The sequence below is a fragment of the Caretta caretta genome, chromosome 11 (assembly GCF_965140235.1).
Source record: "Caretta caretta isolate rCarCar2 chromosome 11, rCarCar1.hap1, whole genome shotgun sequence".
NCBI lineage: Eukaryota > Metazoa > Chordata > Testudines > Cheloniidae > Caretta > Caretta caretta.
In genome coordinates this window covers 883,061-908,876 of record NC_134216.1, presented here as the reverse complement: position 1 = coordinate 908,876, position 25,816 = coordinate 883,061, and the positions used below count along the sequence as shown (strand labels likewise).

At 61.5% G+C, this 25,816-nt stretch overlaps 1 protein-coding gene across 3 annotated transcripts; it reads left to right on the top strand.

Moving 5' to 3' along the window:
• Positions 1-674: 674 nt before the first annotated feature.
• Positions 675-25,816, top strand: GMPPA (GDP-mannose pyrophosphorylase A). Of its 3 annotated transcripts, none has more exons than XM_075117666.1 (14): positions 675-1,546; positions 16,071-16,120; positions 16,787-16,884; positions 17,082-17,185; positions 20,943-21,135; positions 21,250-21,309; positions 21,532-21,662; positions 21,791-21,805; positions 22,778-22,912; positions 23,152-23,249; positions 23,514-23,560; positions 23,807-23,899; positions 24,364-24,532; positions 24,694-25,816. In XM_075117666.1, the coding sequence occupies exons 2-14, from the start codon at positions 16,081-16,083 to the stop codon at positions 24,792-24,794; spliced, it is 1,284 nt and encodes a 427-aa protein (XP_074973767.1). In that variant the 5' UTR covers positions 675-1,546; positions 16,071-16,080; the 3' UTR covers positions 24,795-25,816. The 3 variants fall into 3 exon arrangements, with proteins under 3 accessions (XP_074973767.1, XP_074973766.1, XP_048724711.2); XM_075117665.1 differs by lacking the exon at positions 675-1,546 and adding an exon at positions 15,384-15,474; XM_048868754.2 differs by lacking the exons at positions 675-1,546; positions 21,791-21,805 and adding an exon at positions 15,385-15,474.

Sequence of the window (25,816 nt, the reverse complement as noted above, 5' to 3'; positions counted from 1 at the left end):
TATCAGACCAATTCTAGTCATAAATCCTTGATTGGGATCCAAAATAGTGAAGTTCCCTAATTGCATTGTGAGCTCCCTCCAAGGAACACCGCCCAAAGCCAGGGATGATCAGCTCCCATGTCCAACCTGAACAAACCAACCCTGGTATCCTCCCTTGTTTACACATCAACAAACCTAGTGTCTCCCCCGAACCATTGTTGTTTCTCTACAAAAACTCCTACCCATGCTCCAGTCAGTGCTCTGATGCCTGGATCCAAACTCTGCATCAGTCCCATGGGGACTCCATCTTCCCCTGACGGATCGTGCTGGGGGCTCTGCCTGACTCCAGCACTCCGGACCCTCAGCTACCACCACCAGCCGGGACCCCCGATCGATTCCAGCTTCACGGAGGGGTGAGAACCCAGCTCGCTCTCACTCTAGGTGCAGCCTTCGGACCCTGACTGGTGGGATCAGTTATAAGTTAGATTTAATATTATCACTGTGTTGTTTGTTTGGCTCCCCTCATTACCTGGCAATAAATAACTTTCATGATTAAGCTGGTTGCTTCTCTCTCTCTCTCTCTCTCCCTGTCCCCCCCACCCCCCCGGTGGGTGTTTTTTGGCTTCCCCATTCGCTCTGCAGCAACGCTCCTCGTACCTAAGCTACAGATCCCTGTAGCCCCAAAAGTCCTGTTGGGAACACTGGGGCATGGCCACTAGGTAACTCGAGGGGATGGAAGACCACGAGTGTCGATGAAGCCCCCTCGCACTAGGCCCCGGTGTCCTTGGCCCCCCTCCTCCTGCCTGGAGGCACTCGCAGCAGCTCTGCGTGCTAGGCCCAAGTGTCCTTGGCCCCCCCAGCCTGGAGGCACACACAGCAGTTATGCTGAGAATCTGCAACAGTATGTTGCAGAGTCAGACTGCCTGAAACTAAGCAAGGCCAAACAGGGGAGATATGGAAGAACAATGCTGAATAAAGCAGCTTTATGTATAGTTTAACAAATAATACAGAGAATCAGGGAACTAGCTGGGAACTGGATTGGCTGGCTATATGGATACTTGGGGCAGCTTGCTATTGGATAGGTATGCTGGGAAAAAGGATGTATAAAAGCCTGTGTAACTTCCTGCTCTGTGTGCAGGATTTGAGATTTTATTCTCCCTGTACCTTTTTGCAGCTGCAAATAAACTTTTCTGCTTCTCCACCCCGTTGTGATTATTGGGTGCAGCACACCGGGTAACGAACCAACTCAAGCTGTTGTTCAGCCTCTCGGCACTGGGTGCCGGCAACAGCTTTTGGCGTCCCTGGGTGGGCGACGAGGCTGCAATTTAGCCTTGCCTGGACCCCTCCTGGAGGTTGAGGATTGCGGCGAGAACCGACGCCCAGCGCGCACCGGTGAGTTCATCGGGGGCCTTGGAGGAGACGCGATTTGATCGACCCCAGAGGGCACAACGGTGCAACGCACTCATATAGTGGAGAAGCTGTTGTGGACGGCGGTGAAGAATCGGTCCCTTAGACGTGGGGGAGGAGCAGCTGCAGGCCACGGTGAAGAACCGGTCCCTTGGATAAGGTAGGAATCTTTTAAAATCCGGATTCTATGCTCTGTTGGAACCTGGGGACGCCCAGAGTTACCCTGTAGGTATGGGACACGGACAGAGCTCGGGGATTAGGGCACGGTGTACGCTCCTAGAATGCATTCTAGCAATCTGGAAGGTATTTGGTGCGGATCCGATGACTAAGAGCCAATTAAAACGATTCTGTACAGTTGACTGGCCTCAATATCAACTAGAGGACCAGGAGTGGTGGCCACCAGGAGGGTCAATTAATTACAACACGATCCTTCAGTTACTCCTGTTCTGTCAGAGAACAAGGAAATGGAATGAACATATGTATGCGCATTTGTTTCTGACTTTATGTACTCGACCAGATATTTTACAGCACTGTAATCTGACTCCGACTGGTTCGGTAGCAGCTAATGTTAGTCCCCAGACCCCCACCCCCACTGTAATGGCAGAGCCGGTGTCCCCTTCGGCCCCCAGACCCCCACCGTATAAGGGTAGGATGCCTCGGGTTACAGAGATTGTCCCCTCGGTGGTACTCTATCCTTTGCTTACCGAGAATGTTGTGGCTTGCCCAGGGGCAGACGGACGTCAGGCTACCACTATGCAAGTGTATACCCATGTGCCATTCAATCCAATAGACTTAGCAGCTTTTAAAACACAGGCTGGGGAATTCTCAACGAATGCAAGCAGGTTTATTTCAGTCTTTGAGGGTGCCTCAGTAGTCACAAGCCGATTGAGACGACTGTAATATCCTCCTGAGAACCCTGTTGTCTGAGGTGGAGAGGGATCAGGTTACAGCTAAGGCAAGGGGAGCGTCAGCGTTCAAGCGAAAAAAAAAGAAAGAAATCTATCTGTCAAGTTCCTCTCCAAGTAACCGTAAGCGGCTCAGGGCATTTCTGGGTATGGCAGGCTTTTGCAGGATATGGATCCCAGAGTTTGGACTGTGGGCTAAACCCCTGTATGACTGTGTAAAAGGAGCGGATCATGACCCCTTCTATTGGACCCCAGAGGCTGACAGGGCATTTAAAATTCTGAAAAGAAAATTGATGGAAGCCCCGGCTCTGGGCCTGCCGGATCTCTCTAAGCCGTTTCAGTTGTATGTACATGAACGAAGGGGGGTGGCCCTAGGAGTGCTCACACAGCTGTTAGGAGCATGGAAGCGTCCTGTGGCTTATTTTTCTAAGCAATTGGATCAGGTTGCAAAGGGTTGGCCGGCATGTTTACGGGCGGTCGCAGCTACTGCCCTAGTGCTTGAGGAAGCCGAGAAGCTAACATTGGGAGGGGTTATGCAAATCTATACTCCCCACATGGTCCGAGCCTTATTGGATGCAAAGGGAGGGCTTTGGCTCACCCAGGCTCCATTGCTCGGTACCAGGCGAAGCTGTTAGAGAACTCTGAAGTCACCTTACAGCCTTGCCCCTCCCTTAACCCAGCCACTCTCTTGCCAGAAACAGAGGAACAGAAACATGACTGTTTAGAGATCATAGATGTCCAGTACTCCAGCCGTCCGGATTTAAAGGATGTACCCCTCCCAAATGCAGATTATGAGTGGTACACTGATGGTAGCAGTACTGTAATAGATGGGCAAAGGAGGGCGGGTTATGCTGTTGTGACCCTCCATGACACTGTGGAAGCTGAAGGTTTGCCTGCTGGGACCTCTGCTCAGCTTGCCGAACTAATAGCCCTGACCCGTGCACTTGAACTGTCAAAAGGAAAGCGGGTCAACATTTTTACTGATTCAAAGTATGCTTTTGGTGTGCTGCATGCTCATGCTGGCCTATGGAAGCAAAGGGGAATGCTGACAGCCCAAGGCTCCCCAGTCAAGTACGGGCCCCAAATCCTCCGGCTCCTAGAAGCCGGACAACTCCCCTCGGAAGTGGCGGTGGTACATTGTAAAGCCCATCAAAGGGAGGATCAAGATGTGGCCAGAGGTAACGCTTGGGCAGATAGAGAGGCTAAGCACGCTGCCACCCTGCCATCCCCTCAGACTGAGAATGCCCATATGCATGCCCTTATCCCATCAGTAAGGGAAACTTCCAACCCCTCAGTACTCTGGGGAGGAGAGACAGCTAACTGACAAACTCAGTCTCCGGGAAAAGGAGGGATGGCTCCATTCCCCAGAAGGGAAGGTCCTCTTACCAAAGGGCCTAATCTGGCCAGTGCTGCAGAAACTACATCAAACCACTCATGCTGGCAGGGAAGCACTTATCCAGCTAATGGGAAAATACTTTATCACTTCCGGACTCCAACCCCTGGCTGCCCAGGCATACCAAGGATTCCCAGCCTCTCCCCTTGGATTCTCCTGTTCACTCCTTACAGCCCGGTGACTCTGTGCTTGTTCGCACCTGGAAAGACGAGCCTCTCCAGGAAAAGTGGAAAGGACCCTATACCGTCCTGCTGGTCTCCCATACAGCGGCAAAGATCGAGGGCCACAAGAACTGAATCCATCACTCTCGTCTGAAGGCAGTACCCGCCCCCTCGTCAGCAGAACAGTGGACCGTCCAACCTGCTGACTCCTCATCTAGTGACGATCTCGGGCTAAAGCTACTGTTTAAAAGACACAAATAGCGGGCACCTTAATGCTAAAATGGGCCCACCCAGGTATTGGAGACCTTGGGTTGGGAAGACTTTGGTAATAATTAATTGGGTAACATTGTTATTCTCTGTATTGGTATTTCCAAACTGTGCATATCGGGAGCATAACTCCTTTGTTTTGCTTGCGCACCATGTTGCTAATTTAATAAACCAGACTGATTGCTGGGTATGTGCTCCAACTCCACTATCCCCCAAGACGGGAATGCCCCTTGACATGCTGCCCTTGACCCTAGCAGAATTAGCCACCACCAAAGAGCAGGAAAGAACGAACTCACCGTTCTGGAACAAGACCTCTTTACAGCAGGCCACCTATCAGGACCAGGAGTATTCAGTTGCAGTACTCACTGAGGGAGTGTTATGTTTTACCCAAAACCAATCTGATCACTATGGGCATCCTGTGGGAAAGAGCTCCTGTGTTATTACACAGTGGGCTGATGGGTATTAAATAAAGACCAACAGGGGAGGCCAACAGTGTGGGTGTAATGGTTCCTCCCCTTTTAGGGAAACACTTACAAATAATCTTACCACAAAAAAAGGGGTTTGGAAATGTAACTTGCCGTCCAGTTAACATCTCCAATGTAGCAAGCCAATGGTGGGTTTGTAGTGGTCCCTATGGCGAGTGTAATTTGAACGGCACAATTAGAAATGCCCCCACTTGTACCCAATCAGGAGGATGGGATGCCCCCCTAGGGGCATATGACCTGTTTGGAAAAGCAGCCTTAAATATCCCAGGAATCCCCTTAAGAAACAGTCCTTACTGGGCCCTACAGGGTCACTATTTTGTATGTGGCCGAAAGGCTTACAAGGTGCTGCCAGCCAACTGGACAGGTAGCTGTTATATAGCTCGTGGAGTTCCTCATCTTTCCATAACTGCCACACTGCCCAAAGGAAAGATTAGAAATGCCCGAGACACCTCTGTTGAGTCACGAGAAAAGACCCTGCGGCGACTGACTAAGGCATTGGAGGGCAATATGAAGAATCCCCTCACAACCGAGAAGCTGGTAGGGTGCTCTGTACTGGGAATAGCGCCACTGTTTACCGGGCCAGCCATGGCATGCATAGGCCGCTATACTATAAGGCTGCAGATGGTACTTGAGAAAGTGGCCTTAGAGTTAGAGGACTCGGTTAGTAATTTAGGGTCAGCAGTAAAAACATTAAATAAAGAGGTACAGCAGCTCAGGACGTTTTCCCTCCAAAACAGGCTGGCTTTGGACTATCTCTTGGCATCCCAAGGAGGGGTTTGTGCCCTCGTCGGGCCCCAATGTTGTGTGTATATAAATAATAGCAGTTATAAAATCTATAAAAAGGTGGTACAGGCTGAGGCCCATGCCCGAGCCGGAGCACAGGTTGCCTATACTGCCCCAGAAAACTATTGGTTGCAAACCTTTTTTTTCAGGCTGGGGTTTGTCGTCTTGGCTTGGTGGTTTATTTAGCCTGCTATTGAAAATTCTTTTTCCTGTATTGCTTGTATTACTGGTATTATGCTGTGCAGTATCATGTGTCAGAGCCCTTTTGCAAAAGTTAATAAGTCCTTCTCTTCAGGGCTATCACAAAGTGCTTATGCAAAGTCATATTGTAAAGAAATAAGTAGCCCAAGTGAGAAAACTCAGAGCCAAGGTTGTTGAGTGTTCTCAAAGGGGGGAGTTGTTGGGAACACTGGGGCATGGCCACTAGGTAACTCGAGGGGATGGAAGACCACGAGTGTCGATGAAGCCCCCTCGCACTAGGCCCCGGTGTCCTTGGCCCCCCTCCTCCTGCCTGGAGGCACTCGCAGCAGCTCTGCGTGCTAGGCCCAAGTGTCCTTGGCCCCCCCAGCCTGGAGGCACACACAGCAGTTATGCTGAGAATCTGCAACAGTATGTTGCAGAGTCAGACTGCCTGAAACTAAGCAAGGCCAAACAGGGGAGATATGGAAGAACAATGCTGAATAAAGCAGCTTTATGTATAGTTTAACAAATAATACAGAGAATCAGGGAACTAGCTGGGAACTGGATTGGCTGGCTATATGGATACTTGGGGCAGCTTGCTATTGGATAGGTATGCTGGGAAAAAGGATGTATAAAAGCCTGTGTAACTTCCTGCTCTGTGTGCAGGATTTGAGATTTTATTCTCCCTGTACCTTTTTGCAGCTGCAAATAAACTTTTCTGCTTCTCCACCCCGTTGTGATTATTGGGTGCAGCACACCGGGTAACGAACCAACTCAAGCTGTTGTTCAGCCTCTCGGCACTGGGTGCCGGCAACAGTCCTGTGGGGTTTGCTTATCCAGTGGGTTACAATCAGAACAATGGTAACGCGAATGTGGGGACAGGGATGTGCTGAGTCCAGGGGCACAGGAGGGTGGCAGCTTGGAAATGCTGCTCGACCCGGCCTGCTGAGCCCAGGGGCGTACAAGGGGTCAGCGTGGACGTGCTGATTGGCCCGGTCCTCTCAGACGCGCTCTGTTAAGGTGGGTGTGTTGGTCTGATTCTGGGGCTGGAGGAACCCAGCCCGGGGGCACCTCGGTCCTGCAGGAAGCTCCACTGGGAGGGGCCTTGCAGCAGGGAGAAGCAGAGCTCCGTGGGAGAACACAAGTGACACAAGCAGGACATGGATGAAATTACAGACACCCCCCACCCCCCGCTGCCAAAGAGTAACCCTAATAAATGAACATACCCCAAAGTAAGGGGCAAAGCTGGTAACACTAGAGAAACGTATTTCCCGTGCCTCCTCAGAAGCCGTTATAATGCCACTATAGAAATCCTTGAATGCTGTGGACAGTTCTGGTCGCCCCATCTCAAAAGAAGAGATATTGGAACTGGAAAAGGTTCAGAGAAGGGCAACAGAAATGATGCGGGGTATGGAATGGCTTCTGTACGAGGAGAGATTGCAAAGACTGGGACCGCTCAGCTAGGAAAAGAGCAGACTAAGGCGGGATATGACAGAGGTTTCTAAATCTTGAATAGCGAGGAGAGAGGGAATTGGGAAGTGTTATTAACCTCTTCACATAACACAAGAACCAGGGGTCACCCGATGAAATGAATAGGCAGACGTTTTAAAACAAACAAAAGGAAGTATTTCTTCACACACTGTACCGTCAACCTGTGGAACTCCTTGCCTGGGGGTTCTGGCAGGAGGGGATTAGATGGCAGGGGTCCACACGCACAAAGGGGTAGGGGGAGGAGGGGTGATTTGGGGAACGTGTATGCAGGGGCGGTATGGGGTGCAGAAGTGAGTGTGACGAGGTTAGGCTGGGGGACCAGTGTCTGTGGGAAATTGGAGGACAAGAGACTGGAGGCAAGTGCAGCGCCCACCCCGGTTGCCTTGTGCGGCTCTGGCTGAAAGAGCTGAGATGCAGTCGACTGGCCCGTGAGCCCCAGCATGGGATAAAGCAGCCAGCATGAAACCAGGGAATCCGGCCACAAGTTCCAACTCCAGCAATGACCTGAGTCTGCTACGTCAGCTCCCCCAGCCAGGGCCACTCCCCAGCCACGGGCGACTCCCCAGCCACGGGCGACTCCCCAGCCATGGGCGACTCCCCAGCCACCGGCCACTCCCCAGCCATGGGCCACTCCCCAGCCATGGGCGACTCCCCAGCCACGGGTGACTCCCCAGCCACCGGCCACTCCCCAGCCATGGGCGACTCCCCAGCCACCGGCCACTCCCCAGCCACGGGCCACTCCCCAGCCACGGGCGACTCCCCAGCCACCGGCCACTCCCCAGCCACGGGCGACTCCCCAGCCACGGGCGACTCCCCAGCCACCGGCCACTCCCCAGCCATGGGCGACTCCCCAGCCACCGGCCACTCCCCAGCCACGGGCGACTCCCCAGCCACGGGCGACTCCCCAGCCACGGGCGACTCCCCAGCCATGGGCGACTCCCCAGCCACGGGTGACTCCCCAGCCACCGGCCACTCCCCAGCCATGGGCGACTCCCCAGCCACCGGCCACTCCCCAGCCACGGGCCACTCCCCAGCCACGGGCGACTCCCCAGCCACGGGTGACTCCCCAGCCACCGGCCACTCCCCAGCCACGGGCGACTCCCCAGCCACGGGCGACTCCCCAGCCATGGGCGACTCCCCAGCCACCGGCCACTCCCCAGCCATGGGCGACTCCCCAGCCACCGGCCACTCCCCAGCCACCGGCCACTCCCCAGCCACCGGCCACTCCCCAGCCATGGGCGACTCCCCAGCCACGGGTGACTCCCCAGCCACGGGCCACTCCCCAGCCACGGGCCACTCCCCAGCCACGGGTGACTCCCCAGCCACCGGCCACTCCCCAGCCAGGGCCACTCCCCAGCCACGGGCGACTCCCCAGCCACAGGCGACTCCCCAGCCACCAGCCAGTCCCCAGCCAGGGCAACTCCCCAGCCAGGGCCACTCCCCAGCCATGGGCGACTCCCCAGCCACGGGTGACTCCCCAGCCACCGGCCACTCCCCAGCCAGGGCCACTCCCCAGCCACAGGCGACTCCCCAGCCACCAGCCAGTCCCCAGCCAGGGCAACTCCCCAGCCAGTCCCCAGCCAGGGCGACTCTCCAGCCACGGGCGACTCCCCAGGCACCGGCCACTCCCCAGCCACGGGCGACTCCCCAGCCACGGGCGACTCCCCAGGCACCGGCCACTCCCCAGCCACGGGCGACTCCCCAGCCATGGGCGACTCCCCAGCCACCGGCCACTCCCCAGCCACGGGCGACTCCCCAGCCACGGGCGACTCCCCAGCCACGGGCCACTCCCCAGCCATGGGCGACTCCCCAGCCACCGGCCACTCCCCAGCCATGGGCCACTCCCCAGCCATGGGCGACTCCCCAGCCACGGGTGACTCCCCAGCCACCGGCCACTCCCCAGCCATGGGCGACTCCCCAGCCACCGGCCACTCCCCAGCCACGGGCCACTCCCCAGCCATGGGCGACTCCCCAGCCACGGGTGACTCCCCAGCCACCGGCCACTCCCCAGCCACGGGCGACTCCCCAGCCACGGGCGACTCCCCAGCCATGGGCGACTCCCCAGCCACCGGCCACTCCCCAGCCACCGGCCACTCCCCAGCCATGGGCGACTCCCCAGCCACGGGTGACTCCCCAGCCACGGGCCACTCCCCAGCCACGGGTGACTCCCCAGCCACCGGCCACTCCCCAGCCAGGGCCACTCCCCAGCCACGGGCGACTCCCCAGCCACAGGCGACTCCCCAGCCACCAGCCAGTCCCCAGCCAGGGCAACTCCCCAGCCAGGGCCACTCCCCAGCCATGGGCGACTCCCCAGCCACGGGTGACTCCCCAGCCACCGGCCACTCCCCAGCCAGGGCCACTCCCCAGCCACAGGCGACTCCCCAGCCACCAGCCAGTCCCCAGCCAGGGCAACTCCCCAGCCAGTCCCCAGCCAGGGCGACTCTCCAGCCACGGGCGACTCCCCAGGCACCGGCCACTCCCCAGCCACGGGCGACTCCCCAGCCACGGGCGACTCCCCAGGCACCGGCCACTCCCCAGCCACGGGCGACTCCCCAGCCATGGGCGACTCCCCAGCCACCGGCCACTCCCCAGCCACGGGCGACTCCCCAGCCACCGGCCACTCCCCAGCCACGGGTGACTCCCCAGCCACCGACCACTCCCCAGCCAGGGCCACTCCCCAGCCACGGGTGACTCCCCAGCCACGGGCGACTCCCCAGCCACAGGCGACTCCCCAGCCACCAGCCAGTCCCCAGCCAGGGCAACTCCCCAGCCAGGGCGACTCCCCAGGCACCGGCCACTCCCCAGCCACGGGCGACTCCCCAGCCACCAGCCAGGGACACTCCCCAGCCACGGGCGACTCCCCAGCCACCAGCCAGTCCCCAGCCAGGGCCACTTCCCAGCCACGGGCGACTCCCCAGCCACCGGCCACTCCCCAGCCAGGGCCACTCCCCAGCCACGGGCGACTCCCCAGCCACCGGCCACTCCCCAGCCACGGGCGACTCCCCAGCCACCAGCCAGTCCCCAGCCAGGGCCACTCCTCAGCCAGGGCCACTCCCCAGCCACGGGCGACTCCCCAGCCACCGGCCACTCCCCAGCCACGGGCAACTCCCCAGCCACCGGCCAGTCCCCAGCCAGGGCAACTCCCCAGCCAGGGCCACTTCCCAGCCACCGGCCACTCCCCAGCCATGGGCCACGCCCCAACCAAGGGTGACTCCCCAGCCTCGGGTGACTCCCCAGCCAGGGCCACTCCCCACCCTGTAACGAGCTGGGTAGAGTTTGTTTTCGTCCCCCCGGCAGGGCTGCTCCGGGGCCCAGCTCTGCCAAGGAGACACAGGCAGGGGAAGGCCCAGTAACGCTGAACAGACTGGAGCCTAGCTGGCGCTGGGGGTTCGGCTGCTGGGGGAAGCTGGCAGAGCTGACGGGGCAGAGCTCGGTCTGGGGGCTCTCGCCGTGTGTCCTACATTAACTTGGCGGGATTCCTCCTAAGTGGAACAGTAGCTGGGGACACAGGACCTGCGGGATAACGTCGCCAGTGCTGGGATGGGGGGTACCCGGAGTGCCAACTATAAGAACATCCGAGCGGCCAGACTGGGTCAGAGCAAGGGTCCATCCAGCCCCGTGTCCTGTCTGCTGACAGCAGCCAGGGCCAGGTGCCCCACAGGGAATGAGCCAAACAAGGAATCGCCCAGTGATCCATCCCCTGGCTCCCATTCCCAGCGTCTGGCAAACAGGGGCTAGGGATACCTGGCTAATAGTCATTGCTGGACCTGTCCTCCAGGAATCTATCTAGCTCCTTTTTGAACCCTGTTATAGTCTTGGCCTTCACAACACCTTCTGGCAAGGAGTTCCTGTATGGCTCATATGGTTTGGCTTCTGGGGTGCTGTGTTCTGGCAGGGAGGGGTGGGGTGTTTGTTGGGATGGGGGGCTGTTCTGGTGGGTCAGTGGGATGCGGTCTGGCAGGGTGGGGTATGTTTGGGTGGGGTGGGGGGTGTTTGGTTGGGGCAGGGGGGGCACGTTCTGGTGGGTCGATGGGGTTGTGATGTTGTGACGAAGTGGGACCTCTGAATAGTGTGGGGGTGCCTCAGTTTCCCCTAGGCAGTTCAGAGGAGAGGGGATAGCTCAGTGGTTTGAGCATTGGCCTGCTAAACCCACGGTTGTGAGTTCTTAAGTCTCTAGGGGGTGGGGTAAGGGTGTATGATCATTGCAGAGCCCTAGAGGGCAGGTGGGTGCAGGGGTCTGGACACAGAGAATGGCCGACACCCTGTTTCCTGGCCACTGATGGCCTGGGCCCTTCCCCCCTGCAAGGTGAGAGCTAAAGGGTTGGAGAACAAAGGAATCCGGTGACCTCCTGGCCCGGGAAAGGGACAAAGCCCAGAGGAGGAGGGGCTGGGGGGAGTTTCAGTTTGGGGCTGGCTGGGACATGGAGTGAAGGGCAGACGTGGTTGTCTGGCTCACTGCCCCCAAAATGGACCCAGCTGAGGGGTCCTGTTCTCTGCACCTACAAGCTCTGTGTTAGACCATGTTCCTGTCGTCTAATAAACCTTCTGTTTTACTGGCTGGCTGAGAGTCCCGTCTGACTGCGGAGTTGGGGGGCAGGACCCTCTGGCTTCCCCAGGACCCCGCCTGGGCGGACTCGCTGTGGGAAGCGCACGGAGAGGCAGAGGAGGCTGAATGCTCCGAGGTCAGACCCAGGAAGGTGGAGCCGGGGGAGCTGTGTGTCCTGCAGACAGGCTGCTCCCCGAGAGGAGACTTCCCCAGAGTCCTGCCTGGCTTCGTAGGGAGCCGTTCCAGAGCATCGCCTGGGGACGCCGAGACAGACGTGTCATTCCATATTATTCATGAAATATGCTTATGATATGAATACGACATAACTGAGATGTACTCTATGCAAGATGGCTCCTGGGAGAGCTCACTGGAGAGGTTGTGATTTACTGAATGGGAATATCCAGCGGCCGCTGTGTCTGAAGTTAGGAATATTGACTATGTATTTGTATTTCAACTAAAAAGAACAGGAGGACTTGTGGCACCTTGGAGATTAACCAATTTGAGCATAAGCTTTCGTGAGCTCCAGCACACTTCATCGGATGCACAGAATGGAACATAGAGTAAGAAGAGAGATACACACACATAGAAGCTGGAAGTTGCTGTACAAACTGTAAGAGGCTAATGCATTAAGATGAGCTATTATCAGCAGGAGAAAAAAACTTTTGTCGTGATCATCAAGCGGGCCCATCTAGACAGTGGACAAGAAGGCGTGAGGAGGATACGTAACTTCGGGAAATAGATTCAATAGGTGTAATGACCCAGTCTCTGTTCCAACCCAAGTTCATGGTATCTGGTTCACATATTAGATCCCATTAACTCGGGTTTGAATAGAGACTGGGAGTGGCTGGGTCATTCCACAAATTGGATCGATATTGAATCTTTGCAACCTGCCTGCAACAGTATCTAGGGGGAGAAATACTGTTTGTCACCAATTTCTTTAGTGCGACTAGCTCAGTTTGCGTGTTTGGTTTCATTTGTTCGTTATCTGCTTTGTTCTGTTTGTTACCCTTTTACCACTTTAAAAGCTGCCTTTTAGAGTTAATAAAACTTGTTTTGTTTATTATTAAACCCAGTTTGTCATTTCTAACTGGGGAGGGGGGAAGACGTGTGCACACCTCTCTCCACATAGAGGGAACGGGCGAATTTCGTAATAGATCCGTGGGTCTGCACCCCAAGGGAGGGGACATCTGAGGACCGGAGCAAGTCTCTTAAGCTGAGTCTTCCCAGAGCTGATCTGCAGCTGGGGGTGGCCTTGCCTGGGTGTGAGTTCAAGGAGGTTTTCGGAGCCTGGCTCAGCAAGACAGGTTAATGGGGGCCCAGGCTGGCAGAACAGGTAGACTCGGGGGTATCTCAACACATCCGTTGGCTTGCCAAGGGGTCCAACCTGACACAGGGGTCTGCTCTGGCAGGACAGGGGGTACATGCAGGGGGGGGCACTGCACTATGTCACACATCAGGCAGGCGTGGGGTAGGGGCATCCCCCCGACACTTGCATTCACTCTGGTTGGTCCCTTTCTCCTTAGACCCGTCCAGGCCTCCTGGAAACTTGCTAAATTCATGCTCTCAGTGACCCCCCCGCCGCCTCTAAGCAATGGGGCAGGGGACTTCCCCGAGGCAGGTCGTCGTCCCCCCCCCACAGGGCGCCTTGTCCCTCCCTTAGGGACTCCCTCCCCTGCTCCTACGCCCTGGAGCTCTCATGTCCGAGGGTCCAGGGTCCGTGGTCGTGGATTTGCCCTGGATCCTGGTGTCACCAGCAGGGTCACAGCCAGTCCCCCTGCGTCTCCCCTGCTCGCAGAGATCCTGGTGCCCCTGTGGGCCGTGCAGCCCGGGCCGAATCCTTGACCCTGGTGACGGGGTGGCGTCCTCAGCGGGTCCCTGCAGCCGATCCCAGAGACCAGGCGAGAGGCTGCCTGTCGGAAAGGAGTTCGGTCTCGGGGTGTCTCAAGGAGAGGGACCAGAAGCGCCTGTTCGAATCCGTCCTGGCCGAGGAGTGAGCGAGACTCCCCCCCGTGCGCCCGCCCACTGTGGGCCCAGCCCCCTCTCCCCAGGGAGACGCGCGCTCCGTCCCGGGGCTCGGATTCCCTTTGGTTCCCACACTGAGGGGCTGCGGATCCCCTGCCCAATGCTGCGCCCTGGGCGGTCTGCGTGGCCCCCCCGGCCCCCCACCCATGGGGCTGCCAGCAGCCGGCTGTCGTCACGGGTATTAATAGCCCGGCCTGACCATATCAGGGCTTGTTTGGGCCCCTGCGGCCGCGCTGCTGACAGGTGCACTGGCCGGGGGCCCGTCCCTGCCGCTGGCTCGGAGCCTGCCAGCCCCTCGCAATCTCACAGGCTCGGGACCTTCTGCCCCCGGGAGCCCGGTGCCGGCCGTGGGGCTGCAGGGTACGGCCGGGGTCCAGGCCTGCCCCGCCCGGCTCCCACGGGGCAACGGCGCCTCCAGGGGTCCCGGCTGCTTCCAGCTGTCCTGGGGCCGAGTCCCCGCAGGGCCCCGGGGCAGGGGGCGATGGGGCGCCCCTCTTCTAAGGCCCGGGGGCCCTTTGGCCTGGCCCCCCACCTATGCGCTGGGCTCCCAGCAGAGCCCTGGGGGTGCCTGACCCACAGCCCTGGGCTGCTGGGGGTGGGCTCAGGACGGGCCGGCCCCGGCCCTCGCCCCATGGATCTGACCCAACCCCCTGCGCCCCGGCTGTGTGCCCCGCCCCCCTGCCCCACGGATCTGACCCAACCCCCCTGCGCCCCGGCTGTGTGCCCCGCCCCCCCGCCCCACGGATCTGACCCAACCCCCCTGCACCCCGGCTGTGTGCCCCGCCCCCCCGCCCCACGGATCTGACCCAACCCCCCTGCACCCCGGCTGTGTGCCCCGCCCCCCTGCCCCACGGATCTGACCCAACCCCCCCCGGGCATGTGCCCCGCCCCCCTGCCCCACAGATCTGACCCAACCCCCCCCGGGCATGTGCCCCGCCCCCCGCCCCACGGATCTGACCCAACCCCCCCCCGGCTGTGTGCCCCGCCCCACGGATCTGACCCAACCCCCCCCGGGCTGTGTGCCCCGCCCCCCGCCCCACGGATCTGACCCATCCCCCCCGGCTCTGTGCCCCGCCCCCCCGCCCCACGGATCTGACCCAACCCCCCCCCGGCTGTGTGCCCCGCCCCCCTGCCCCACGGATCTGACCCAACCCCCCTGCGCCCCGTCTGTGTGCCCCGCCCCCCGCCCCACGGATCTGACCCATCCCCCCCGGCTGTGTGCCCCGCCGCCCCGCCCCACGGATCTGACCCAACCCCCCCCCCGGCTGTGTGCCCCGCCCCCCCGCCCCTCGGATCTGACCCAACCCCCCCCCCGGCTGTGTGCCCCGCCCCCCCGCCCCACGGATCTGACCCAACCCCCCCGGCTGTGTGCCCCGCCCCCCGCCCCACGGATCTGACCCATCCCCCCCGGCTGTGTGCCCCGCCGCCCCGCCCCACGGATCTGACCCAACCCCCCCCCCGGCTGTGTGCCCCGCCCCCCTGCCCCACGGATCTGACCCACCCCCCCCCCCGGCTGTGTGCCCCGCCCCCCCGCCCCACGGATCTGACCCAACCCCCCCCCGGCTGTGTGCCCCGCCCCCCCGCCCCACGGATCTGACCCAACCCCCCCCCGGCTGTGTGCCTCGCCCCCCCGCCCCACGGATCTGACCCAACCCCCCTGCACCTCGGCTGTGTGCCCCGCCCCCCTGCCCCACGGATCTGACCCAACCCCCCCTGTGTGCCTCGCCCCCCCCACAAACCTGACCCCCCCCGCCCCAGAACTACAACTCCCGGCAGGCCCCGCGCGAGGCCGGAGGCGCTGACGTGGCCGGAAGTGGAGGCGCTCGGAGCCTCGCCGAGACCCGCCGTCACCCCGGTAACGGGCAGCCCAGGACCCCCCCGGCCCTGCCGCTCCGACCCCCCCCGACCCCCCCTTCTCGGTCCGACCCCTCCCCCCGGGGGGGCGCCGCGCGTAGCGGGTCGGGGGGGCGGGGTCCCGGGCACTCGGGGGGCGCCGGGGGGCGGGGTCCCGAGGGCGGGCGCAGGCCGGGCTGGGGGTCTCGGGGGGCGCCGGGGGCGGGGTCCCGAGGGCGGGCGCAGGCCGGGCTGGGGGTCTCGGGGGGCGCCGGGGGCGGGGTCCCAGGCACTCGGGGGGCGCCGGGGGGCGGGGTCCCGAGGGCGGGCGCAGGCCGGGCTGGGGGTCTCGGGGGGCGCCGGGGGCGGGGTCCCAGGCACTCGGGGGGCGCCGGGGGGCGGGGTCCCGAGGGCGGGCGCAGGCCGGGCTGGGGGTCTCGGGGGCGCCGGGGGGCGGGGTCCCGAGGGCGGGCGCAGGCCGGGCTGGGGGTCTCGGGGGGCGCCGGGGGGCGGGGTCCCAGGCACTCGGGGGGCGCCGGGGGCGGGGTCCCGAGGGCGGGCGCAGGCCGGGCTGGGGGTCTCGGGGGCGCTGTCCCAGTCGCTCTGTCTCCCCGGCAGGTCTGTGAAGATGCTCAAGGCCGTGATCCTCATTGGGGGGCCGCAGAAAGGTGAGACCCGGCCCCTCGCCCGCGTTGCCGGCCCCCTGGGCTCGGCCCCCGTTCCTCCCGCGCCGGGGCAGGGGTGGTGTCCGCCCCACAGCGCCGCGAGTCCTGCCCAGGACCCGCCGGGCGCCCTCCCCTCGCTCACGCCAGCCGCCTGCCCGGCCCCCGCTGTGCCCCGGGGCCTCGCCCCCCAGCAGGCTCCGCTGGCTTTGGCCTCTGCCGCGGCCGGCTGGACCCTGAGCCGCCACCGGGGCCTCGCCCCCTCTTCCCTCCGCCGTTGCCTCACCCCCTTTGCTCCACGCGGCTGCCAGCCCCTCCTGCGTCCTGCTCCCCTCAGCCCTGCAGCTCATCCCTTGGGGCTCAGCCCCCCAGGCCTGGCCACCTTGCCTCGGCTTGGCTTCCCTGGCGCTGCCCAGTGGCCGCTGTGCCTGGCTGGTGCTGGGCTGGCGTGGCTGCTCTGATGCGCGCGTGCACCTGCCTTGTGGCCCTGGCATGGGGCGCGGTGCGTGGAGCGGGAGCTGCGGCTGGCCCCGAAAGCTCCTGGCTGCCTGTCTGCTGGTGGGAAGGAGCCGACCCAGGGGTCTCCGGGGGTCTGTGCAGCGCCAGTGAGCTGGCCTGGCCGGGAAACCCTCCATGTCTGCTGTCCCCTGAGCCCCTCATTCCTTCCCTCAGGGACTCGCTTCCGGCCCTTGTCCTTCGAAGTCCCGAAGCCGCTGTTCCCGGTGGCAGGGGTGCCCATGATCCAGCACCACATCGAGGCCTGCACCAAGGTAACGAGCCAGCCACGTGCAAGGGCTGGGCCCACCTGTGCGGGGCACAAGGGTCGTCTCAGCTAGAGAGCCCGGGGTAAATGCTAGCCTGAGCCCATGGGAGGGCGAGGGCAAGTCCTGGCCCTGGCGGGAGGTGTCACCTGGGGCTGGGGGCTGGGTTCTCTTCTCACCTAACCGATGTGTGTCCGGCCCCCCAGGTTCCAAGCCTGAAGGAGATTCTCCTCGTGGGCTTCTACCAGCCCACCGAAGCCCTGAGCCGCTTCCTGGTGTCTGCACAGCAGGAGTTTAAAATCCCCATCAGGTGGGTGGGAAGGAGCCTCCTGCCTGGGGCCCATGGCTGGGGGCTTTCCATGCTGGGTGGGAGAACGACCACACTGGGCCAGACCAAAGGTCCATCTAGCTCAGAATCCTGCCTCTGATTGTGGCCAATGCCAGGTGCCCCAGAGGCTAGGGACACCGTCCCTGCCCATCCTGGCTGGGAGCCATTGACAGATCTGTCCTCCAGGAACGTATTTAGGTCTTTTTTCAACCCTACTGTAGTTTTGGCCTTCACAACATCCCCTGAAAACCAGTTCCACAGGTTGACTCTGCAGGTTGTGTGAAGAAATACTTCCTTGTGTCTGTTTTAAACCTGCTGCCTTGTAATTTCATAGTTCTTGTGTTAGGAGGAGTAAATGACACGTCCTTAGTCACTCTCTCCACACCCGTCATGACTTTATAGACCTCTTTCATATCCCCCCTTAGTCGTCTCTTTTCCAAGATGAAAAGTCCCAGTCTTACTAATCTCTCCTCATACGGCAGCCGTTCCATACCCCTAATCATTTTTGTTGCACTTTTCCAATTCCAAAATATCTTTTTTGAGATGGGGCGACCACATCTGCCTGCAGTATTCAAGGTGTGGGCATACCAGGGATTTATACAAAGGCTACAGGATATTTTCTGTCTTCTTATCTCTCCCTTTTCTAATGGTTCCTAACATTTTGTTCGCATTTTTGGCTGCTGCTGCCCATTGAGCAGATGTGTTCACAGAACTCTCCACAGTGACTCCAAGATCTCTCTCTTGAGTGGTAACAGCTAATTTAGACCCATCATTGTATATGTCTAGTTGGGTTGATGTTTTCCAATGGGCATCACTTTGCATTGATCAACACTGAATTTCATCTGCCATTGTGTTGCCCCGTTACCCAGTTTCGAGAGATCCCTTTGTAGCTCTTCACAGTCTGCCTGGGACTTCACTATCTTGAGCAGTTTTGTACCATCTGCAAATTTTGCCACCTCGCTGTTTACCACCTTTTGCAGGTCCGTTATGACTATGTTGTACAGCACTGCTCCCAGTACAGACTCCTGGGGACACCACTATTTCCCTCTCTCCATTCTGAAAACTGACCATTTATTCCTCCCCTTTGTTTCCTGTCTTTTAACCAGTTACCGACCCATGAGAGAACCTTCCCTCTTACCCCATGACAGCTCACTTTGCTTAAGGTCCTTTGGCGAGGGACCTTGTGTCACGGAGTGTGGGGGAGTCCAGGCCCTGCACCCCTCTTCCTGGGATTCACTGAGACTCTCAGCCAGCCAGTAAAACGGAACGTTTATTGGACACCAGGAACACAGTCTAAAATGGAGCTAGTGGGTACAACCAGGACCCCTCAGTCAAGTCCTTTTGGGGGAGCAGGGAGCTTAGACCCCAGCCCTGGGGTTCCCTGCGTTCCACCGCCCAGCCCCAAACTGAAACTAAACCCCCCCCAGCAGGCTCCCTCCTGCAGTCTCTGTTTACATTCCTGGGCAGAGGTGTTATCTCCCCCTTCTGGCTCAGGTTACCCGCTCTCAAGTCTCCCATTGAAACTCCCCTGCCACATTCCCAGGTCAACACTTCCCCCCCTCCCTGCTGTGTCAAACCTTGTCAAAGGCTTTCTGAAAATCTAAGTACACTCTATCCACTGGATCCCCCTTGTCCACGCACCTGTTGACCCTCTCAGAGAATTCTTGTAGATTGGTGAGGCCTGATTTCCCTTTCAAACGCCGTGTTGACGGCCCCACAATCTGTGTCCATCTCAGTGGCTGGTAATTCTATTCTTCGCTGTCGTTTCCCCTGTTTGCCTGGTGCTGAAGTCAGGCTTCCCGGCTGGGATCTCCTCTGGAGCCTGAGGTGTCTGGTTGAGCCTCCTGCTCTAGCACCCCCGGGCTACCCCCGCCTCCTCCCGAGCCCAGCCCCATGTGGCCAGGCAGCTCTCCTCATGGGATTCCTGCAGGCCCCTGGGCAACAGGGTCCCAGTCTGATGCTGCCATTCCCCTGGGTCTGTTCTGCACTTGCTGAGCCCCCCGAGCGTGGGGACAAGGAGTCCTGTCCCTCCCCTGCCATAGAGGTCTTGCTTCCAGGAGAAGGGCCCGGGACAGCTGTCCTGTGTCCCCCTCACGGTCCCGAGGCTGCACTGGTGCTGCCTGTCACGGACTCACAGGTCGTGCCCACTCTTGGCCCATATGGTCCCTGTGGGGATCCCCCTTCAGTGCGACAGCCCGTCTTGGGGGGCTACTCTCTCTCTCGGGTTAAACCCCTCCATCTCCTAGAGCCTCACCTCTCTGAGCCTCCAGCATGCCTGTCTCTGCCGTGGGCCCCTCAGGGAGTCCACTCGCTCTGGACACCCAGGGCCTCAACTCCCAGAGGGAATAACGCAACCCTGTTCTCTAGACTGGAGCGAGACTGAGCCAGCGTAACACAGGAGGGTTTATTGAGCATCTGACCCCAGCATTGGAAACTCTCAGGGCCCTCAGGCCTGGCCTCCCCCAGCCCAGTACATCTAAGTCTCTCCTGCATCCAGGTGGACTCTGTCTGCTCCCTCTCTCCAGTCCCAAGCCCCCTGCTTCCCAGCTGGGCCTCTGAGATCCCCGGCCCCAAGCCCCCCTCTGTCTATTATCTTCTCTCCAGGTAAACAGGGTCGCCTGGGCCCCCTCTCCCCGCTTCTGTGCTCTGGCCCCTCTGGCCGGACCCGGCTGGTCAGGTCACCGGGGTCCTCTCTCTGCAGCCCATTGTCCTCCCACTGGCCAGACCCGGCTGGGACTCCTGAACTGGGCCTCCCGGTCCCCAGTCGCTGGGGTCTCCGTTCTCCAGGCCATTGGCCGGGGTCCCAAGTTCCCTCGCCGGTCCTGTGTCCCGACAAACTCCCTCTCCCATCCCCTCGTTAAACCCGTAACACCCAGGGAAACTGAGTCCCACCCCCTCTGTATGCAAACCATAGGAAAACCAAGAAAAAACCAAGGGAACCCCCAAGTTAGTCACACTGCTGTAGCAGGGAAACCTCTGGCCATGCCCCGACTTGGCTTGCAGGTTGTCCCAGACTTGCAGGCTGGGTGCTTGGGAACCACGCTAAGAAAAGCCAGCCAGGGCTCTGGGGCAGCGTCTCCCCTCAGGGCCACTCACCAGGGCCAGGAGCCTTCCTGGCTTCAGCGCCTCCTGGGTCTGACCTCGGAGCATTTAGCCCCCGGCTCCCCACCCCACAGCGAGTCCCCCTGGACAGGACCCCTGGGGAGCCTCACACCCCCCCAAAGGGCCCTGCCCCCCACTCCCAGCCAGCATGGAACACAGACGGGTTATTAGTCGTGGGGACTCCAGCGTAGGACAGAGCTTGTGAGCACAGAAATCGGGGACCTGCCGCAAAGTCCAGCTTGGGGGGATCCAGGGCCCAGACCTCTGGGTGCCCCCTTCCCCACCAATACCAAACCAGGAGACTGACCCCTTCTAGCAGCCCAGCCTCCGTCACCCCCAGGTGACCCCCTGCGGCCCTTGTCTGCTTCCTGGGCAAACAGGTCCCCTGGTCTCTGTTCTCCAGCACGCCGGCTGGCTCTGGCAGGGGAGGGGCCCGGCTGTCAGTTGCCGGGATTCAGGGTGTCGGCTGGTCTCTGTGCCCCGTTAGCCACTCAGCGTCACACCTGCCCTCTAGGGGTCCCTGCAACGATCACACCCCCTGTCCCACCACCTAGATACTTGAGTAACACACAGGGGGAACTGAGGCACACACAATATTCAGAGAAAAGATTAAGAAAGTTCCCGCTTGGTCACACAGGTACCTGCAGGAGTATGCGGCGCTGGGCACCGGCGGTGGCATCTATCACTTCCGAGACCAGATCCTGTCGGGTGGCCCCGAGGCCTTCTTCGTCCTCAATGCAGACGTGTGCTCGGAGTTCCCCCTGCCAGAGATGCTGACCTTCCAGCAGCAGCGTGGAGACCCGCACGGCTTTGTCATGCTGGGCACCACGGTGAGCGGGGAGCTGCCCTGGGTTCCCGCGGCAGGTGGCCGGCTGGGAGCCTCGGGACACCTCTGCCCAGGTTCCTTGGGCATGGAGCCCGCTGACGCTGTCCCCTTTCCACAGGCCAACAGGAAGCAGTCCCTGAACTACGGCTGCATCGTGGCCAACACAGAGACGTGTGAGGTAAGGGGCTGGGGCCACATGGGCAGCGCTGCCCATGCTGGGTGGTGGCCGTGCTGTGGGCGCCTTGGCCCGTGTGGGGCAGGAGCATTGTGTGCTGTGGCCCTGATGCAGCATTGCTCTCCCAGCTACCTGTGTCCAGTTCCCAGCATTCGCCCTGGCTGGTGCCCGGTGGGGTGGCACTGGCGAGCCAGGTTGGGGCGCTCATGGCACCTTGTCCCCCAGGTCCTGCACTATGTGGAGAAGCCCAGCACCTTCGTCAGCGAGATCATCAACTGCGGCATCTACCTGTTCACACCCACCATCTTCCAGCACATCGGCGAGGTCTTCCAGAGGACCCAGCAGGAGCTGCTCCTGTGAGTGCCCCCCCTCCCCTCCTGGCCTGGTGCCTGGGGCTGCAGCCACCACGTTCATCTTCCATCTCTCTCTTTTCCCACCTTCTCTCCTCCTCTGCCATCCTCACTCGCTGCCTGACCTGCACCAGGTGCTCTTGCCTTGGGTAAGTCTCTGTCGCCCCTCTCCCAGCCTGCGGCAGTATCTGGGCGTGTGTGCCCTGCATGGGGCATTTATTGCCAGCTCCCTCCCGGAGCCCCACTTCGCCGCTCCCTGCTTCCGCCTGCTGCTCCGCTAAAGCCCTGGTGCTGAGCTGGGATCGGGCTCCTGGGCATTTGGGGGACAACGGCCCTGGGTGCCCCCCAGCTCCCTGCACTGTTGCATCACAGGGCCCAGGGCTCACCCTGCAGCAGGGACCCTGACACAGGCCGTTCCCAGCCACACTGTCTGTGCAGGGGGACAGGTGGGAATTCAGGGCGGAGGAGAAACCCATCTCGCCCTGAAAAGCACCTGCTGCTGGGGCGGGAAGGGCTCTGATGCTGGATGTGTCGCTCTCCGGGGCGCTTATGAGGTGCTTCTGACCTGCCAGCTCTGTCCCTGCCGGGGGCCCAGGCTGTGCCTGTCTGGGCCAGCCGCGGACACAGCCAGCCGAGGTGCTGGCAGTCAGGGGTGGGCTCGGAGCACAGGGCTGGGGAAGGAGCCGGTGCCGTGCGTAGCACCTGCCCTGGATGGAGGCGGAGAGTGGGCAGCCCTCGGGTTGGCCACGCCAGCTGCCAGCGGATCTGGTCTCGCCCCACTGGGCCCAAGCAGAATCTGGCTCGGGGCCATGGCCAGGCTGTTCCCTAGAGCAGCCATAACCCTGTGTTCCCTTTGGCAGCCCCCTCCCATGGCTCCCTCTGCCCTTCTGCAAAGTGGGGAGGGGCAGGTGGTAAGTGCTGGGGCTGCTGGATTCCTGCTGGCACCGCTGCCCACACCTGGGGCCTGCAGAAGGGGCCCTGGCTGCTGGCAGAGGGAGCTGGGATTTCGGCAGCCCAAGCCCTGCTCTGCTGCTCAGGTGCATGGCCATGCCGGGGGCAGTAATCCCGGCTCAGCCCCCCAGCAGAGCCCTCGCCCTCACCCCGTGCCTCTCGCCTGGCAGGGAGGAGAGCAGCAACGGCTGGCAGCGGGCCGAGGTGATCCGGCTGGAGCAGGACGTCTTCACGGCGCTGGCCGGGCGCGGCAAGCTCTACGTCTACAAAACCGACGGGTTCTGGAGCCAGATCAAATCGGCTGGGTGGGTGTTGGCTGGCAGGGCGGGGGAGCGGGTGGGCAGCAGTGTCCCTTGCACTGTTCGGAGCTGGGCTCAGTTCAGGGCTGGTCCAGTCGGGGGGTCCCTGTCGAAGCCCCGGAGGAGCAGCCTCGCCGCTAGGAACTGCCTGACTGTGGTGCCGGCCCCGCGGGGCGCTTGCCCGGCTGGCTCCTTCGGATGCTGCGAGGTGGGGCCTGGTCACTGATTCACTCCTTTCCCCCCAGCTCTGCCATCTACGCCAGCCGCCTGTACCTCAGCCAGTACAGCCAGCACCACCCGGAGAGACTGGCCCGGGACAGCCCCGGGGGGCCCACCATCCGAGGTACCCTCCCACGCATGGCCCCTGCCAGCTCGGCCTGGGCACGCTGCTAGCTGAGCCCTGCGCGCTGCGGGCCGGAGCCGGCTCCCCTCTCGCCACGAGGGGTCCCAGCCGGGGATGAGACCCGTGGGCGCTAGGCCTGCCCTGTGGGCACAGGGGGGTCTGCAGGGCAGTGGCTGTGGCTGGGCTCTGGGCAGGTCCTCTCCCTGCCTAGCCCAGAGGGGGGTGGGGTAGACCCACATCCCCTCACCCTGGTTTGTGTTGCAGGGAACGTGTACATCCACCCGACGGCTTCTGTCGACCACAGCGCCGTGGTGAGTGCAGGGCTGGGGCTGGGCCGGCCCTGGGGGGGCAGCGTGTTTCCAGCGCTGGCCTGGAGGGGGGTTTCTCTGGGCCGGCTTTGGGGGGGGGCAGCGTGTTTCCAGCGCTGGCCTGGAGGGGGGTTTCTCTGGGCCAGCCTTGGGGGGGGGCAGCGTGTTTCCAGCGCTGGCATGGAGGGGGGTTTCTCTGGACCAGCTGGGCGGATGCTGCTCATTGCCTGCCCTGCTGTCTCGCTCCAGCTGGGCCCCAATGTCTCCATCGGGAAGGGGGTGACGGTGGGAGCCGGCGTGCGTGTGCGAGAGTCCATCATCCTGCACGGGGCATCGCTGCAGGTAGGGGCGGGCCCCGCTGGGGGAGGGCAGGGGGGCGCCCGTCAGTCCCCGGCTTTGGGCAGAGATGGCAGCGTGAGCCTCTGTTCCTCTGTTCCCCAGCTCTGCCGAGGCCCCTCTGTCCTGGGCAACCCCACAAAACCCCCCACTGCCCAGCTCTGGGGCCCCTCACTTCCGACCCACAGCACCCTGCTAGCCCAGCCCTGACCCCCCCCCACCCTCCGAATTCTGGCTTTGCCCCTCATTCCCAACACACGGCCCCCTGCTAGCCCAGCCCTGGGCTCCCACCTCTCCTCTGCCGGTGCCCCGCACTCCCGACCCGCAGCCCTGCTGCTACAGGCCACTAGACTACTGCACCTCATTTCTCTGGCTCCCCACCCAGAGGCCAGGCTGTGCCCAGGGCTGGTGCCCCCTCTGTGATCTGTCTGAGCTGCAGCACCCCTCACCCTGTGCCACCCTCTCCCCAGGATCACACCTGTGTGCTCAACAGCATTGTGGGATGGGACAGCACCATCGGGCGCTGGGCCCGGGTCGAGGGGACGCCCAGCGACCCGAACCCCAACGACCCCTACGCTAAAATCGACAGTGAGACCCTCTTCAGGGACGGCAGGCTCACACCCTCCATCACCATCCTGGGTAGGTCTGACCCCCCCGCCCTTGGCCTCTGCTCTGCTCCCCGGGACCTGGCTGTGGGGGGTGCATGGGGGGCAGCCTCGGGTCCCCCAGCTGTGATTTTTCTGTGGGGCGGGGCCTCCGGCTCGCCCCCAGCTGACAGTGGCTCTGGTCTCCCCACGCAGGCTGTAACGTCACCATCCCCGCAGAGGTCGTGATCCTCAACTCCATTGTCCTGCCCCACAAGGAGCTGAGCCGCAGCTTCAAGAACCAGATCATCCTGTGAGGGGCCCGCTGGGAGCTGGGGACTGACGGCCTCCCTCTCCGGCTCAGGGTTCTCAGGCGGCCCCGGCCTGTGCGTGGCTCAGCTCCCCCTGAGGTCCAGCTAGCTGCTCTGGCCAGGCCATGCCCTGGGCCTGTCCAGCCACTCCATAGACAGACATTAACGCCCACTGAACAATTGCATCAGCCCCTTCCCTGTGGGGTGGATCTGGTCCCCTGCCCTGCTCAGCCCAGCCCGGAAACCTGCTCCCTGGGGTGTCACAGCCCGGCCGAGCCGGCACCAGCCCCACCCTCTGTCCGTGGGCCCAAGGCCGGGCCTGTGGCTGTGTTTGTCCTGCCCCTCGAGCCCCCCTGGCCAGGCTACGGGGCGCTGGGAGGGGGTTGTCGGGTCTGCACCGTCCTTGGCCAGGCCCTGCAGCGTTAAACTGGGCGCCTCGCTGAAGTCACGTGCAGGCTGCTGGCGCATGGGCTGTGATGGCTGCCGGGGCCAGCAAACAGCATCCGGCAGCGAGACCTTCCCTGAGCAGGAGGAGAAGGAATCCAGCCTGCGGCCAGCCCTTGTGTGATGAAGTGGGACTGTTCTTAATGTTTCCTCTGAATAGTGTGGGGGTGCCTCAGTTTCCCCTAGGCAGTTCTTAAGTCTCTAAGGGGTGGGGTAAGGGGGTATGGTCGTTGCAGAGCCCTAGAGGGCAGGTGTGTGCAGGGCTCTGGACACAGAGAATGGCCAACACCCTGTTTCCTGGCCACTGATGGCCTGGGCCCTTCCCCCCTGCAAGGTGAGAGCTGAAGGGTTGGAGAACAAAGGAATCAGGTGACCTCCTGGCCCGGGACAGGGGCAAAGCCCAGAGGAGGAGGGGCTGGAGGGAGTTTCAGTTTGGGGCTGGGTGGTGGAAAACAGGGAACCCCAAGGCTGGAGTCTAAGCTCCCTGCCCCCCAGAAGGACTTGACTGAGGGGTCCTGGGTGTACCCAGAAGCTCTGTTTTAGACGGTGTTGCTATTGTCCAATAAACCTTCTGTTTTACTGGC